Consider the following 17,500-nt stretch of genomic DNA (forward strand, 5'->3'; position numbering starts at 1 on the left):
TAATTAGTTCAAAGAATTAGAATAACAAATTGGGCAACATCTTGTGTGCAAACAAGAGACATGGCAAATATGATTACAAGGGAAGACGGCAACACTGCACACCGATTCTCCGAGATTATGACTCATTCCACAGATCGGACAAACAGATAACTTCACTGGGATTCCCCAATTACCGTTTCCATCTTTTTCTATTCTTTTACCATTATCCAACAACACTTTTACCCATTCGGGGATTCCTTTAATATCTTTTGTTAATAAGAACATATTAACTGTTGATCTTAATTCTTCGATTGTTTCATTTATTTGTTTTTCCCAATTATATAACTTCAACAAATAAAATGTTTTTTCTTCGTTAATATTATTCTCATCGATTTTCTCAATGCATTCAGCATAAAACGATTCATGTAATATTTCTTCATCTTCTTTTTGTTTTTCATTATCATCAGATGCAAAAATATCATATTCACGAAGCTTGGCCTCAAATTCGAGTCTTCGTTTCCCAACAAAATCATATGGATAAAGAGGAGGAGAATTAGCAACGCAAAAATCAAGTGGAAGTGTATCTATACTTTGTAATAGCTTACACAAATCAGATTTCCCATATTTAGAAATCGATATTGCATATTGTGCTGTTTCTTCTTTTTGATGAAGAATCGGAACAATTTTATCGACATTAAGTTCATTTATCCATTTTTCATAATCTTTTGGATTCGACAAAACATATTTCTCGATTTTCTCAAGAAGAAAATCATCGATAATTAGAAATGAACGTAATTCATTAACTTCGTTCATTGTTTTTTCTGTTGGTATATCTTCTTCAATTAACTTTTGATATAATGTTGCATTAGCTTGTTCTATTGGTTTCGGTTGATCTTTCATTTTAACTTTTTCGAGATAATCATCAAATGATGGCGTTTCAACACCTTTAAGTTTCTCTAATATATCTTCGTCTGTAATTTCAAGTTGTATTGTAAGTTCTCGTGCTTTTGTTAACGATTCTTTAGTATCTAATGATATTAAACATGAAATATATTCAATGTCAGTTGCACAAACTTTAAATAAGACAATTTTCTGTTTGCATAAAAATAATATTCGTGTTTGATCATTAGAACAATCAATAAGATCAGAAAAATCAGTGGTACAATGAATAAGTGACGCAGATGTTAAATTGACAATGTAACAAACGGTTTTTTTCCACGATGAAATGAGAAACGGTTGGCAAAACATCAAATGCGAATATTCATTTGTAGCTCCTTTCAGTGGCTCTGATGGTGCAAAAGGAAGGGAAGCTTTGACTCTACCTTCAGTGGTCGCAAATGAAAGCTTTCCTCCAGGTCTTGCTAGACATATTGCATTATAACAATCTGCATATATAGCCCCAAATTCACCAACAGGTGAACGGTGGCCAACTGTGGTTATTGTGTTTTCTTGAATAATAAATGTGCCATTGCTTGTCGCTGCTAAGATGTTATCATTGATCATTGATAGTTGAATAATTGAACCTGGAAGTGAGGCAATTAAATCGGAGCTTTGATGTTTGATTTGCCAAATTTGGCCATTACTATCGCCTGCAATAAGAAATGGTGTTCTGATTAATTTCCCAGGTGGTTCCGATGTCCATACAACAGCTGTGGGTTTCCCTCCTTTAAAATCAATCGAGAAAAATAAAGAAGCTGTTCCTGTTGGATCTTCTATGAAATGAAGTTCTTTTGAATCTCCCATAACAAGCCATTTTCCTGATGGACTAAATGAGAGGAGTTCTACGCTATTAATAAGAGATGAAATTGATATGATAATTGGAGGAGATTTCTGAGAAAGAGAAAAAATATGTATTGATCCAGCTGAATTACCAAAAGCTGCATAATCACCGTATAATGCGCAACTGCTGAATCTGAATTTTTTTGATCTTTCATATATGTAATCTAGATTTGTTAAAGTAAAAAAAGAAGACATTATTGTTTTGGGGGCAGTCCATTTGAACGATACATTCCTAATCTTGCTTATAACCATGCTTTAAATTTATTAAATTAATTCAAATTGAATTTACCTAAATACCAAAAACAGTTCAAGTGTTACTTCCTGATGCTTTTGATAACTGTGTTTCTCTTAAATAAATTTATATTCATCATTATAATCAAAATCTATAATAATGGGATTGTTTGTAATAAAAATATATCAAAAATCATAACTTATCCACTTGGTAAAATATTATATTATTTACCTGATTCTATTGAAATAACTTGTCAATACTCATTATACTGAAAATCTTACCTGTTGTGTTTGTCGAAAATGATAAATTAATTGATTTCCATTTATAAACAAATAATTTTCTAGATCATAAATAATATGTTTTAATAAAAAACTAGAGTATTGAATATTTTTATTTATTACTTTAAAATAAAGGAATGTTTATCTCATTATCAATAGGATATAGCAAGATTTGCTAAAATTAACTCCTTTATAAAAATTGTATCATTTTTCTAAAAACTTTTAACAATCACGAGAGCTACATTTTTCATAAAATTTACTTTTTCTCCAAAACGGACAGAGGAATCCCAAAGCAATTTGTTTACGATATATAGGTAGGTCTATTCCTCTATCTACGGTATAATTTCAGTGGGATTTCTATATTGAAATTTTTTATGACCCTTTGTCTATGCAGAGATCTGCCCAAGATTAATAACATAAATTTTCGTGGAAAGGCTGAAATACATAAAGCTATTTTAAAATATACTAAGAATTTTGCTCAAGAGAAATTATTGACTAATTTTTTACAGAACCGACGCAGAATTCGTATCGTAGCGGTTTTTTGAGCGAACGCAACAATATTCAATTTGATAAAACGGTTTTTTGAATTTTGAACCCCATATCGTTTTTAGCGAGAAAGAAAGCTCTTTCTTCCTCATAAAAATCAATTTCTGGATCATGTTCTTCATACTTGCATTATTTTCCCACCAAACAACATTGAGTGAGGCTGATGAAACTCTTCATCTAACTAAAGAATACAAAGATTTATCAAAATTCAAAAGATTCACAAAATATCTCCATATTTCACGAAATGTTAAAAAAATTAACGACAATGAATTTTCATACTGGGATTCACTTGTAGAAGTCAATATTTCACATGTAAATTCAATTGGTGATTATGCGTTTTCATTTTGTTCGAATTTAACTCGTGTTATTATTGATGAAAATATCAAGTCAATTGGAGGTTATTCATTTTCATCATGTCCGTCTTTAATTAATGTTGTTATAAATTCCAAATTCGTAATTTATGGCCACAAATGTTTTAGCAACTGCAGTCAACTAAGTCATCAGTTCCTAAATAACTTAAACATGTTTTCACGTTCACCAACATGTTTGTCTGAAAATAAAAATAAATTCATGCAAGCGAAAGAAATTACATCTACATCATCATTTACATTATCTGTTACGAATGTTCAAAGTTATATTAATATTAAAGAAAGCATTGAAACTAACACGAATTCATTTCTATATTTTAACACGACAACATCGACATTCATTTACACGATGACGAAATCTATTACATCATCACCTTCTATGGCACGAACAAATTCACACACTGATTCATATGTTAATTCATATATTGACATCCAAACATCAACATTATCATACACATCAGTATACACAACAATTCAAACATCAGCATTTACAAATACTATAACAAATATATTTGTGAACACTATGACTACTACATATACAAGTATTCTAACAAATACTTTGTCACCAACAAGTACCATTTCATTAGTATACACAACTACGCTTGTGAATGGAAGAACGACACTTACAGAAACATATGTTACTACAGTCACACATACATACACACTAACTTCTACATATGGATCAGTATTATCTTATACATCGGTACTTTCACCTACAACAACAATATCAAATATTAGCACATACACGAATTCGTTAACATCATCACAAATATATATTCCAATTACGACAGGATCATTAACACAAACATTAACGAAAACGAACTCAGAAACGATAACACGAATATTTAGTGAATCAATCACAGAATCAAAGACATGCACATTAATTGAAACGAATTCCATTTTTTCATCATTAACATTAATCACATCGGAAACATTAACAATTATAACATCAAACACAATATCAGAAACATTTATTATAACGCAAACACATTCATATATAGAAACAGAAGCGCGAACGAATTATTTGCGCGACAATTACACGTATTCAAACGTATTAACATTTTCATTCACATACGCGCACACAATATCAGTCAACGAATTATATGTTTCGCGCACGCTCATTCTTTCACAGTTTGGCAATGGTTACACATATGTTGTGTCGGAGTTTGTGGGCTATGAATATGTCAATGTTCTGTACACGACATACATTGGCTATTCCACATTAATTAGTTTCCATACTCTTGTGAACAATAACGAAAGCAATCAAACGAAGCTCAGCAGAGGCGCATTAATTGGAATTATTTGCAGATCGATTGTAATTGTTGTTATTATTATCGGAATTGTTGTTTTTCTGTTTAGGAATAACAACGAAAGCAGCAAAAGCAGCGAAAGCAGTAAAAATTCGGATGTAAATGTAGGAAACGAAGAAGGAACATTTGAAGCAAATGATACAAATGAATATCTTCAATATGTTGAAGATGAAAAGGATCAATGGATTTGATGTCTGTACATGTGATCAATAAAAAGTTTATTTAGTTAATTTATTGATAAAATGCGTATAAATGAGAAAGTGAAATTGATGAAAATGATTTGTAAAACGTTTTCACATTCTGTATCAAGAATTATTCGTAAATATTTTTATTATTTGGCACGTTTTTATGATATTTCACAAACTTTGATGAAATAAATATAATATTGTAAGACAATAATATTTTTTATTACTGAGATATCTCCAATACAATGAACCCTTGAAATACTTTGTTTCCTTATCTCACAAAAACTACTCAATTCCATGTTAATGTTTGACCAAAATTATTTCCTTGTGCTAGATAATGAAATTTATCACAAAACATATTATGTAAATTCTGAAAATTGATTTAAAACAAAAAATCAGTAATATAAATTTCATAAAGGATTCAATATCAAAACATTTACCATATATATTTTATCATTTATTTAATAATTTAATTCACAATTTCATTATTTTCTGCTTGGATTGCAATAGATAGTGAGGTTCGAATATATGATTAAAATAAAAATCCTTTGATGGCATAAAATTTTAATATCTTTTAATACTGAATATCAACACTAAACTTTAATCTTTAAATTATATATCATTGGCATAAAATATACGTCAAATTCGAACAATTTAAACATAACAGAAAATAATTTTTTATTAATTTTTTATAATTTTTACATCGTTTATCATATTTCCAATTTTTTCCAATGTTAAATTTCGTGGGTCCACTCTTACAATTAGCATTGGAGCCATTTCCCTTATACATGTCAACAACCTCAATTTTTCCTCTTTATTTTTACTATTCCACACAATTTCGTTTGCTATTTTTATTATTTCGTCCCATTTCCTCAAATACGCTGGACATCCGCCACAATCGCTCAGCTTTAATCTCAATGGCTCATCATTCTCATCAACGAATATATCGAATTCGAACTCATCACTATGTCCATTTAACTCAGTATCGACAACAGATACAAACTCAGTACCTTCGAACAAATCGATATCATCGAAAGTCGAAGCCTCAATCACATCGAATAACTTATCCTCATTCTTACACGCGATGATAAAACTCTCAGAATTCAACATAAACTTCATATGATCAGATAACGTTACATATGCTGATGAATTACCTATAAATGGTTCTTGTGGTGGTATATCAACATCACTTAGATCGAAATGATCAATCAAAAACAAAACACGTTCAAACCCAAAAGAATTAGATATTAACTTAGGTAACATTAACACATTAGTAAGCCATATGGATAATGGAAAATGTTGTTTGATGCAATTGTACAAATTCTCAGAAACAGTTTTGAGTTGTTGTGATGTTTTTCGGAAATCTTCAGATAAACTGAAGTTCTTTTGAAGAATTGGGAAATGTTGGACAGTCGGAAGTTGTTGGAAATACTGTATAAGGGTCTCGCAGAATGGTTTGAAGATGATTCGTTGCGATGTGATGCGTTCGAAGATCATTCGAACAAATCGCTTATACAATAAAATGGGTTGCTGAATGACATCGATGAGCTCAGATATGTCAAAGCGCATGATAAAAGTGGTCTTATATTGGCCGGTGGAAATTAAATATGATACCATTTTGTTGCATAAAAGTTGATGGAAAACTGATTTCCCACTTTCTGGTGGACCGACAATTGCAATACGCGGAGAGGAATAGCAACCAAATGAAGTGGTAAAGGTGGAAGATTTGATGATGTCAATCGCTTTTTGATCAAGCTCATCGGAATGCGGTGGGATCTTTGTGTTTAGAATATGCTTGCTGGATAGAAGTTTGGCTTCTTGTTGAGTTTGAAGAGATTGATATGAATATTCAAATTCAGTAACAAGAGGGGAAAAGTTCTCGCCAATGGCTTTATGAATGGACTCAGAGGTCCTCATTGGCTCTGGTAAGTTCTTAACGAGGTTTTGAATGTTTTCAATATGAATTTTTTGTTGCTCTAATTTGTAATTTTCTTCAGCTTCATTTTTTTGGTCCTCAACTTCATCATGAGATGAACCTGTTTCATGACTTTGAGTTTCATTTTCTTGATCTTGTATTGGATTTTTGATGATTTGGAGCTCATTACCTTCTGAAATAAATGATTGTATGGACTCATTTCGGCTAGTTTTTTGTGATGGTTGAGTTGATTTTTTTTCTTCTGGAATAGGTTGATCTTGATGATCGTTTTCACTTTCTTCTTCATGTTGAGGTTGTTGATGCAAATCATCTTCATCATCAGTTTCGGTGTTGCTTGATGATAAATCTTTTTGTGTAATTGAAACAAAATCGTCTTTAGGATCTTGAGAAGATGCATAAATAGTGCTTCCTGGAATTACTTCGTTAATTGATGTGATTGGCTTCCCATTTTCGTTATAAATTACTCTGAGAGGATGTGATTCTGAAAAGATAAGAAGTCGTGAAATTGTATTCTTTAGAGAAGACATAGTTTTCGGTATTAGTGCTTTTTTACTTGGAGCATGCGGTTTATCTTTGTTTTTAACAATAACAAAGTTTTGAACTTGTGGTTTCATTTTTTGGTGGGCGGTAAACGGTTTCGAAACATTGAATTTATTCAAAAGTGTCAGAAGTCGGTTATGTGATAAATTTTGTTGCAGTTAAAATCAGTAGTTATAACGATGTAAAAAAATAACTTTATTATTGTTGCACTCATGGCGATTCGCTATGAATAAGTGTAGTATCTGTTCTGAATCGCTTGACAGCGGTTCGCTCGGTACGTGCCGGGCGCCCTGTTCAAACGAATTTATTATTTCATCATTCAAGCACCGCTTGATGATGGTTGTTACCCTCCTTCTTGCACACCCAAGGAGTGGTGACGCATTTTAATTAATGTTCTGTTGAAGGAAAGAATAATTACCTTTCTTAAGAATGAAAGAAATTCTTTCATTGCAACTAAATAGACACAGCCTAATAAATGGCTGAATTTTTTATTGATTGTTGAAGGAATAATTTCCTTTGATTGTTACAATAAATCAAATTTTTAAAGTGGTTAGTCAACGATAGAATCAAATCGATGAAAAATCATCGGATTTATATTCAAAAACTTAAGTGTTTTGGAATCACTTAAAATTCTGCTAGAAAATTTCTTTCAACTGAATCGATTTATGGATATAAATTGCTGATTTTGAGTAATTGCTTTGATGTAAAAAGAAAATAAGTCTGTAATGATAATTGATCAATTATTTTATATCATTTAAATAATATCAAACTATGAATTTTTTACTTGTGTTACACAAGTATACTTAAATTGCAGGCATAATACAAATATTTTTTTTGTGTTTTATTTCAAGAGAAAATGATGATAAAAGATTTTATTCGACCGTTAAAATGTTAGGTGACATTTGATTTTGTCCGAAAGTTCAAAAATGAATCTTCAACAATACCAAGAACTTATCAAGCAATCAATCGATGATAACCAAGCTGTTGCCTCAAAGGCAGAAAAGCAACTTGATGATGTTAGGATTCGCACTCCTCAATTATACATCACACTTATAATGCAAAACTTCAAAACAAACCCATTCCATGAAACTACTGCTTCTTCTTTCCTTCAACTTAAAGCACTTTCGGAAAAAGTAGTTTTTGATATATCTAAAATCGGCGATAGTGCTTTTAAGAAAATGGTTCAAGACACATTATTTGAAACACTTCAAAGACGTGATATCAATGAGAACGACTTATCTGTCCTTGCTTCAGTTATACCAGGTGTAGCTGCCAAATACCTGTTTCGTGGTGAATGGAACGATTATGTTCCAAAATTGATCAGTGCAGGTCGTGCTGCAGTGAACTTCGGTGCTCTTGTTGTTCTTGCAGGTAGCATAAGCCTCCGAATTATTCGTTTTGAGAATTATGCAGATGATATTTTATTTATCATGACAAGAGGATTCGAGAAGAAAGAGTTCCAACCACATGCTCTTGGCCTCCTTTTAGCTCTTGTTAACAACGTTGACAAGCCAGATACTCTCAAGCAATTCGCACCAAAAGTCAGTGAAGTCCTCAAGGAAACACCTGTTTCGGACCTAAACTTGATGCTGAGCCGTATCAGTGAGTTTGTTAGTAAGAACAAAGGGTTCTTTTCTGAAACTAAGGGCCAACTCATTGAAGCGATCGACTATGTCAACTCAAAACCAGGCGTTTTAGCTAGAGTTAAACGCATGGGAAATAACATAAAGGATATGCTCAAGTGAATTTTGTTTTTTGTTTTGAATTGAACTTATATTTTTGAAATCAATTTGATGTAACAAGTTGAAGTTGATTAATTGTTTTCATTCTACATTTGTTGCCCACGCGTGCATGTATAACCAAGTAATTTTTTGAATATTCAAACAATGATCATAAATTTAAAAATGAAATCAAAAAAGACTTTGCAACAGCATGCTGAAGGTACCGAATAAATAAGTGCTAATGAGCAAAATAACGAAAACTTTGGTGATTTCAGAAATTGTTTTCTTCAAAATCACAGTTCACCGAAATGTAAATATTTGAAAAAGTGGTCAAAATGTAACTTTATTTAGTTACGTGGTGGAAGGCCAGCAGCAGCAAGGCGCTCATTAAGGAGTCTCTTACGTTCTTCTGGTGAAAGTCTCTTTGCATGTGGCTTCTTGAGTTGGTAATGTGTTGTTGCCTTTGGAGCTGGATCTGGGTTAGCGCGGATGGCTTTGTGGGCTTCTGTGTAGATCTTTTCAAGATTTTCTGGGGCAATTCCTTCTTTGATATAGCGGGAGAATTGTCTCTTGTAGGCATCTTCATTTTCGGACTTAAGTTTCTTCATGTAATCAACAATATGACCACCAAGGATGAAGTACCTTTGCTTCTTTTCCTTTTCACCACCAGCAATACGAGTGTCGCTATGTGGAACAAATAATCCACCATCAACAGCACCTTTCATAACACCGAAAACACGTGCACCTGTGGTTGTACGACGAAGACCAACATCAAGGAGAACTTTGAATGGGCGGCGAGCATCTTCATCTTCTTCTTCAGGATTAACGGCTGTCTTGAAGATTTCATCAAGGCCAAGCTTCTTAAGAAGTCTACGAGCAACAAGTAAACCTGTGCAATAAGCTGCTGGATAGTTAGCAAGACCAAGCTTGATTCCATACTTAACAAGTTCAGTTGATTGGGCTTGGGCCATTGTTACATCATGATCAAGTTCTGCATAAACGATTTGAGCGATGACCTTTGTGTTTGTGATACGAGCAACAAGACGATATTTCTTTGCGCCATACTTTGTTTTGTCTTGTTGGATCAAAGATGAACGTTGAACGTAATCAGTCTTGCATTCACGCCTCCTGCGGAATGGGGTTTGGTAGCGTGAAAAGTAAGATGAGTTCTTGATGATCTTTGCAGACATCGGGCAGAAAGGCCGACCAAACCGTTAATTTTTCTGAATTATTTGACAAATATTATTTATGTCAACTAAATCAATTCAATTTATCATGCCAAATATTCCAACAATCCATCTCCAGTTTTTGTGAAGTTAATTTTTGCAATACCAAACGTACTTTTTTTTGGGGAGGGGGGGGGATATGCACTTAAAAATTTTTAATATGGATATACCCCGCGGAGGGGAAAAAAGCTAAATAGGTCAATTTGAGCCATCTAGTTTATGCATGTTTATGGCTTGCCCTTAAGCCCACAAGAAAAATTTCGGGATCATCATATCTATAGAAACCGTTTATTATTGTATTTATTTATCAACATTCCTGATACCATAATTTCAATAAAACATTATGCATTTCATAATTGCATCTCATTGATGAGATTAATTATATCTAGTTCCAATCTTACAATAGGTGATTTTACATTTAAGAATTGTTCTTCATTAGAAGAAGTTACTATAAATGGGAATTTTGTATCATTTGAAAGAAATGCATTTTATAATTGTTCTAATTTACAGAAAGTTAATATTAATGCAGTTATAACAAGTTTTCCTGTAGAAATATTTTATAACTGTACCAAATTAATTGAAGTTATATATAGTCATAAAACAAAGACAATTGATAAGAATGCATTTAATTCATGTAGTTCGCTTGTTAATTTCACAATATCTGATTCAATTACTTCGATTGGAGAATGGGTATTTGGTGGTTGCACTAAGTTAGAAAATATTATATTTGGAAAAAATCTAACAAAAACTGAAAGAGGCTCTTTTTTCCAATGCGAATCATTGACAAGTATAACATTCCAAGAATCATTTGTTGAAATTGGTGGAAATTCATTTCAAAATTGTTATAAATTAACTAACATTAATTTAACTGATCATATTAAAAGAATTCTTTATAGTGCATTTCTTTCATGTATTTCATTACAAAAAATAATTCTTCCTCAACCACTTGATATAATAGATAGCACTTTATTTATGAATTGTAATAAATTAGAAACAGTTATCATAGGAATAACGTGAATATAATTTATGAATCTGCATTTGCTTATTGTTATTCATTAGTTAATATTGATATTCCTGATTCAGTAGTTGAGATATATTCTGAAGCATTTCTCTATTGTACAAATTTAACAACAATTTCTTTGGGAAAAGGTATCAAATATATGTCATTGCCGTTTATTAGATGTGTGAGTTTGAGATGTGTTTATTTATATTGTGAACAAGAACCACGCAATGATATTTTATTCGAAAGTCCAGTAAAAGTTTACGTATTGGAATCATACAATGGTACAACATTTGGAGAAGTAAACGTGACTAAAGTTTCATCAATGCCTGAATGCACACAAGAAACAATAACAAATACAATTACTTACACAAATACAATTAGTTACACAAATACTGAAAGTAATGGAAATAGAAGTAAAATAATTGGAATAAAAGTTATACAACTCCTATTGCTGTTGGAGGCATTGTTCCAATTATTATTTTGAGGCAATCTTATTATTATATTTCAAAGAATGTGTAAAGAAAATCATCCACACGCTATAAATAGCTATTTATCAGTAAAAATTGGGTTTCATTTTCACATTATTTTTATAGACTGCCGTGAAAAACATGTAGACCGACAACAAAATTCTACATAAATCATTAATTTTAAAAAAATTTGCTAGAAAATAGAAATTTTAACATATGTTCAGCCCCAAAAATATGAATTAATTAAAATATGTAAATGAAAATCTAGAAAAAAGATTTTTTTTCATCGTTCTCCTTAGTGAAGTGAGTGAAAATAGGAATATTGCAAAAATTACAAAATTAAATCGAAAAAAATTATTAAATATATATTACTATATATGTTCTCTATGAATAATGCTACAGTGTAGACGTGGGTTATAATAAGGTGTTGGTCCACAGATTTTTCATCGCAGTCTATACTTGTTTATTTAGTTTCATTTAATTTTTTTTTAATCTATTAAATGTCTTCCAAAGCTTATTTATCCCTATAAATAAGAAAAATTTCATAAATAAGAACTAATATTATTATTTGCCTAAAAAAAAACAAAAGAATTAAATAATTCAGTATCAAGAGAAATATTTCTAATTCTCATTTCTTGCATCATAATTTTTGAAATTTTTGCTATATACCATTGTTTCCATTAAAACTATACTTGAGGCAATACATGATACAAATTTCACATGAAAACATAAATTTCCAAAGTTTTCCGATTTAATGCCCAACTTAAATAATTTATTTTTACTTCTTTTGGATATCACTCATAACTAAATACTTCGAAACTGATTGACAAAATAGCAATTGTTGGGTTAAAATCTTTATATAATAAAAAAATTTAAAAAATGGTTTGTAGTTCTTGAGTAAATCCCAACACAAATGACGAACTTTGTTTGAATTTTAAATGAATAAACGAGTTTTGTTTGGTTCCTCAACGGCTTTGTAGAATTTTGAAAACTTTATCAAAACCTAAAATCGATGGAAGAAAAGTTTCATTTGGTGAATGTGGAACCATACACTTCTGAACTATATGATTCACTCCTTAGACCCGCCTTCGAATCAGTAAGACAAAGTTATCTAAAATACGGAAAAAGAAAAATTTTACAGGGCGATTTAATGAAAAAAATTGCTGAAACAGCAGTAAGAGGATGTTTAATTGGAACTTCTAGATCAATTTTTACTGTGGCAAAGAGGAACTTAAAAAAGCAATATGATTCACGAAAAGATCCTAATGTTCCGATTGATATCTTTTACATCAGGCAATACACAGATCCTAAAAATTTTCCCCAAATATTCAATGGACTCAAATCAGAAATTGCTGTTGAAAATTCATATCAAATCGGTAAAGGGATAATATCAACATTATCCAAATATTATGGTTATATACCAAGCGAAAGCTTCATGACAACACTAGGAGTTGTTCTTGGCAGAGCTTATGGTTCTACTTTTATTTCTTCATTGACAATATATCCAGCTGCCATGAAATTATTTACCAATACAGATACCGAAGAAATTGCTCGGAAGTCAATTAAAAGAGCTACAGTTGGCGCAGTAACAGCTTCTTTGATATCTGTTGGGATTTCTATTTGCCAAGCAGTCCTACCAAGTTATAAGAAGATCATTTCGATTGGCTTCTCCACGCTTGGTGGATAATTTGAAATGCATTATGATGTATATGTTAATAAAATTTATAATTTATTTTTGTATATATTAAAATAATCGATTTTCACAAAAAGAATTAATAAGGAAATTATCGTCAATAATTTTAACGATTTGTAAACGTTATATTTTATTTATTTAATTTGTCTTATGTTGTGCAACTCAATGCTTTGTAACCATTGCGAAAATATTTTTAAACAAGAACTTTCGAAATGTAATGGAATGCTAAAAAATTCTACACTTATTTTTTTGCCAGTTTTTTTGCATTTGTTGTTTTACCAGAAAATGAAAGGGCAGAAACCCTTATGATAATTTTTTGCTTCAAAACACTTTTTGATAACTGATAAAAGAGATTACTCCTTCATTCAGAGCCAATAACTTTAGAAGATTCCATTAAATCTCTTATGAGAACCTACAGAAATATAATGTATTCGATGCAATAATAAAAATACAGAACCCAAATCATATTTACAAAAATCTTACATTTTGGATTGTGAAAAATTTCATTTAAATCTAAAAGGTTTATCTAATTAGATAGAGTTCAATGATTCACAAAAGATAACACCAAATTTGATGTCTCATAACTTTTATTGGTTCAAAATTCAAAAAATATCAAATGTTTCAATTATTTAACAATAATCACTTTTTTTTTATCATCAGAACCAAATAATGTTGAATGAGTTTATCAATGACTCCTAATTAAATGATTTAAAAAATTGACTATTTCAACGTAACCATTTTCTGAAGCAATTAATAAAGCGCCTTTAAGATATTGACATAAATATAAAATATCTCAAATAATTTACTTTTTCTTTAAATTTAACATCTTTTTGTTCTAATAGTAATTTTACTATTTCTATATTATTATTTCTAACTGCTATATGAAGTGCTGTTTCAAATTATTAAAACATATTTCAAATTATTAAAACATATTTCAAATTATTAAAACATATTCCAAATTATTAAAACATATATTAAATTATTAAAACATATTCCAAATTATTAAAACATATTTCAAATTATTAAAACTTATTCTAAATTATTAAAACATATTTCAAATTATTAAAACATATTTCAAATTATTAAAACATATTTTAAATTATTAAAACATATTTTAAATTATTAAAACATATTTTAAATTATTAAAACATATTTTAAATTATTAAAACATATTTTAAATTATTAAAACATATAAAAAATTATTAAAACATATTCTAAATTATTCAAATGAATAGTTTTTGCCTTAACATCAATTCCTTTATCTAAAAGTAATTTTACTATTTCTATATTTCCTGATTTAACTGAATATGTTAAAATTGCATTTGGAATTTGTATATTTTCGACATATTTCATCAAAAAAGTATTGCCATTTAATGCAACATCTTCAATAATGGAATCAATTTTCAGACCTTCCTTTTCTAAATAAATATTTAAGGACTGCATGTATAAAATAGAAAATAAAATATCAATTTTTAATATGACTCTAAATAAATATTTTACTCAAATTGTTTTTTAAAATTTCAAATTTTAATAATATTTTCATATAATAATCACTCAAATAACAAAGTTTGAGAATATTGAATGCAAGGGATATTTTTTGCCCATTTTTTTTTTTTAAAATTCAATGATTTGAATGACTTCTGAATTCCCTGTCAACCATTTTTTTCATCCAAATTAAATGATCATTGATGGGTAATAACGAGAAGACAAATAAATAATACAAAAAACGATAAATCGGAATACGTCGAATATCATTCGTAAATATATTCCTAATCGATTAAATCAGATAATATAAAATAAATATCAATTTTATTTTGCCATATAAATGAATAGTTATATTTCGACATTTCTTTTGATATGTGTAAAAATATATTATCATATTTTAGAGGAGTTTATATTCTATGCAAAAACGCTTTCAATACATATCTGGTCGGACCCTAAAGGGCCTCTTTTTTGAAACAAAAGTGAACTCATTTCTATAGTTTAACTATAATATAATATAACAATATTATCCAAAAATATGGGCAAAAGGTTGCATCGCTCTCTTTTACTTTTGATTTAAGCTCAATTTTCCCTGAACAACAAAGCGACATTGCTGATAGGGTTGCACAAAAAGAACAAGCACTAATTGACAAAACTAAAATATTAATTTACCATAAATTATTGAAAGAAACAGAAAAATGCATTTAGCCTTGCAAGGCCACCAACAGCAATTCAATTACGGTTCATATTTGTTGGGTTTAGGGATGTTGGTAATGGACAAAATCAAAGAGCATTAAATGGACATGAATTAGAAATTTAAAAATTTTTTAAAGAAATATAATTTTTACTTATTTCTCTTTTTTTTCATCACTAAGCAGATAAAGAAACTTAACTTAGATGTGACTTTAGCCAAATGATTGTATGCTTTTTATCAATTAAATTTAAATACTCAATTACGCGTAATTCATTTCCTTCTTTTAATATTTCATCAATGTTTTCATTATCTTTTAATGCTACAAAATATTTAAGATTACAATGTGAATAAAAATTTGATATCGGAGTTAACGAAATGGAATTTTTTAATAATTCGATCAAGAAATTTGTGGAAATATTTGGTTCTGATTTAAAAATACAATCAAATAATTTGGATGCTGTATTTAAATCTTTAAATAATGCAACTTTTGTTAATGATTTTTCTATAAATTCCGAATCTTTTATTAAGATAAGTAATGAATTTAAATTTATCATTTCAGGTTCATAAAATAATTCATATGATTTTAATAATGCATCTTGAATGTCTTTGACGTCTACAAGTTTCTTTTGTATTAAAATCTTTGTTAACTCTATAAGTTTCATTTGTGAAATTGGTGACGTATCGGCTGAAATAAACTCCACAATTTCCTTGGGGCCGTTTAGTCGGATCAAATCGCATTGAATACCAAAGCCGATAAGTGAATAAGCTGCACTTCGCATTGTTGGTGTTACATTTGGTTCGAAATGTCCATTCTTTAGTTTCATCCATTGAACTAATGGAATTTCACCAAAGGATGTATAGACATATTTCGAAAAATGACATGCAGTAAGTACATGATTAGCTAATTCTAATGCTGCAGTACAAACTCGTTCCCAATTATCATTTTTATCTTTCTCCGAAAGAGGCCAATCAGGACTCTTTAATTCGTTAAATACAGATTTAAGGCAAAGAGAAATTTCACGGCGCATTTTTGAGATAACAGAATTTTGGATTTCTGATGTTGGGAAAAATCCAACAAAAATGTCTTTGGCTGCTTTAGAAACTTCAAAATCACTATCATATGAAAGAATTAAAAGTGGAGGGTAAATTAATTTTGATATTGATACTAAAAGGTCATTTGAATTTTTGATTTTTTTAATTCGAGTAAATACTTGATCAATTAATTTTAAAGAAAGTAGTCGAGCTTCTTGATAAAAGTCAGTGACTTCTTGATTGAAAATCGAGCAAATTGGTTTAATCATTAAATAAAACATTCGCTGATCTGATGTTTTTTGTACTGCTTTTATCATTTCAAGAAATGCATTTTTTCGTGTTGATAAATTATTTTTAATACTTAAATTTTTAATAATTGAACATATTGATTGATCTTGAATATTTAATACTGAAGCTTGTGGTAAATTTTTTGTTTGATATGAAAACATATCAAATGGAGCTTGAGGAACATTAATCGGTCTGGAAATTTTATATGTTACTTCGGTAATCATGAAAAATATGAATCAAAATTTTGCTCAGAAACGTTGTTGTTCAACCAAGTATCCTTTCAAAAAAATCAATGGAAAAAGAAGTTTATCATAGAAAAACAAAGATTTTCCATTTGAATTTTTATTGTGTATAACAGAAAAACGAATGTGTTAGTGTTTCTATACCGATCAAAAATAATTCAAAAAGCGGGAAGTGACAAAACATTCCAGTTTTGTCACAAATTAAAAAACTGTTTGAGGAAGCAAATTTACTTCTATTGCTCTACTTCATGGCAAAAATAAAATGACTGGCATGAAATAAATAAATATCCATTCTTTTAGAAATCTTTCTTCCTCTAATCAACATATTCAAAGAATTAAATGTACTTATATAAATGCATTGAGTTGCTGAATTAAAAATAATTTGTTGAATATTTTGCAATATTTAATGATTTTCTTTATATTTCGAGAAAGTCTTTTCTTCATTTTATGAAATGAACATGAATCACTGAGTAAAGAAAAAATAATATTTCATCAAAAA

General features: G+C 29.7%; 6 protein-coding genes across 6 annotated transcripts; 3 read left to right on the forward strand and 3 right to left on the reverse strand.

Annotated features, from left to right (window-relative positions):
* Nucleotides 1-3: 3 nt before the first annotated feature.
* On the reverse strand, nucleotides 4-1,953 carry GO595_008227 (uncharacterized protein; the record flags this gene model as incomplete). The annotated part of the gene is made up of 1 exon (XM_067921778.1): nucleotides 4-1,953. One exon carries the CDS (start codon nucleotides 1,951-1,953, stop codon nucleotides 4-6), a length of 1,950 nt encoding a protein of 649 aa, XP_067771568.1.
* Nucleotides 1,954-3,531: 1,578 nt separating this feature from the next.
* On the forward strand, nucleotides 3,532-4,683 carry GO595_008228 (putative serine/threonine-protein kinase clkA; the record flags this gene model as incomplete). Its single annotated transcript, XM_067921779.1, has 1 exon — nucleotides 3,532-4,683. The coding sequence occupies one exon, from the start codon at nucleotides 3,532-3,534 to the stop codon at nucleotides 4,681-4,683; it is 1,152 nt and encodes a 383-aa protein (XP_067771569.1).
* A 675-nt stretch (nucleotides 4,684-5,358) lies between these two features.
* GO595_008229 (uncharacterized protein) lies at nucleotides 5,359-7,140 on the reverse strand (the record flags this gene model as incomplete). Its single annotated transcript, XM_067921781.1, has 1 exon — nucleotides 5,359-7,140. One exon carries the CDS (start codon nucleotides 7,138-7,140, stop codon nucleotides 5,359-5,361), a length of 1,782 nt encoding a protein of 593 aa, XP_067771570.1.
* A 939-nt stretch (nucleotides 7,141-8,079) lies between these two features.
* GO595_008230 (uncharacterized protein) lies at nucleotides 8,080-8,898 on the forward strand (the record flags this gene model as incomplete). Its single annotated transcript, XM_067921782.1, has 1 exon — nucleotides 8,080-8,898. One exon carries the CDS (start codon nucleotides 8,080-8,082, stop codon nucleotides 8,896-8,898), a length of 819 nt encoding a protein of 272 aa, XP_067771571.1.
* A 323-nt stretch (nucleotides 8,899-9,221) lies between these two features.
* Nucleotides 9,222-10,064, reverse strand: GO595_008231 (putative 60S ribosomal protein L5; the record flags this gene model as incomplete). Its single annotated transcript, XM_067921783.1, has 1 exon — nucleotides 9,222-10,064. One exon carries the CDS (start codon nucleotides 10,062-10,064, stop codon nucleotides 9,222-9,224), a length of 843 nt encoding a protein of 280 aa, XP_067771572.1.
* A 2,518-nt stretch (nucleotides 10,065-12,582) lies between these two features.
* GO595_008232 (uncharacterized protein) lies at nucleotides 12,583-13,257 on the forward strand (the record flags this gene model as incomplete). Its single annotated transcript, XM_067921784.1, has 1 exon — nucleotides 12,583-13,257. One exon carries the CDS (start codon nucleotides 12,583-12,585, stop codon nucleotides 13,255-13,257), a length of 675 nt encoding a protein of 224 aa, XP_067771573.1.
* Nucleotides 13,258-17,500: the final 4,243 nt, after the last annotated feature.

The sequence above is a fragment of the Histomonas meleagridis genome (genome assembly GCF_020186115.1).
Source record: "Histomonas meleagridis strain 2922-C6/04-10x chromosome Unknown contig_63, whole genome shotgun sequence".
Classification (NCBI taxonomy): Eukaryota; Parabasalia; order Tritrichomonadida; family Dientamoebidae; genus Histomonas; species Histomonas meleagridis.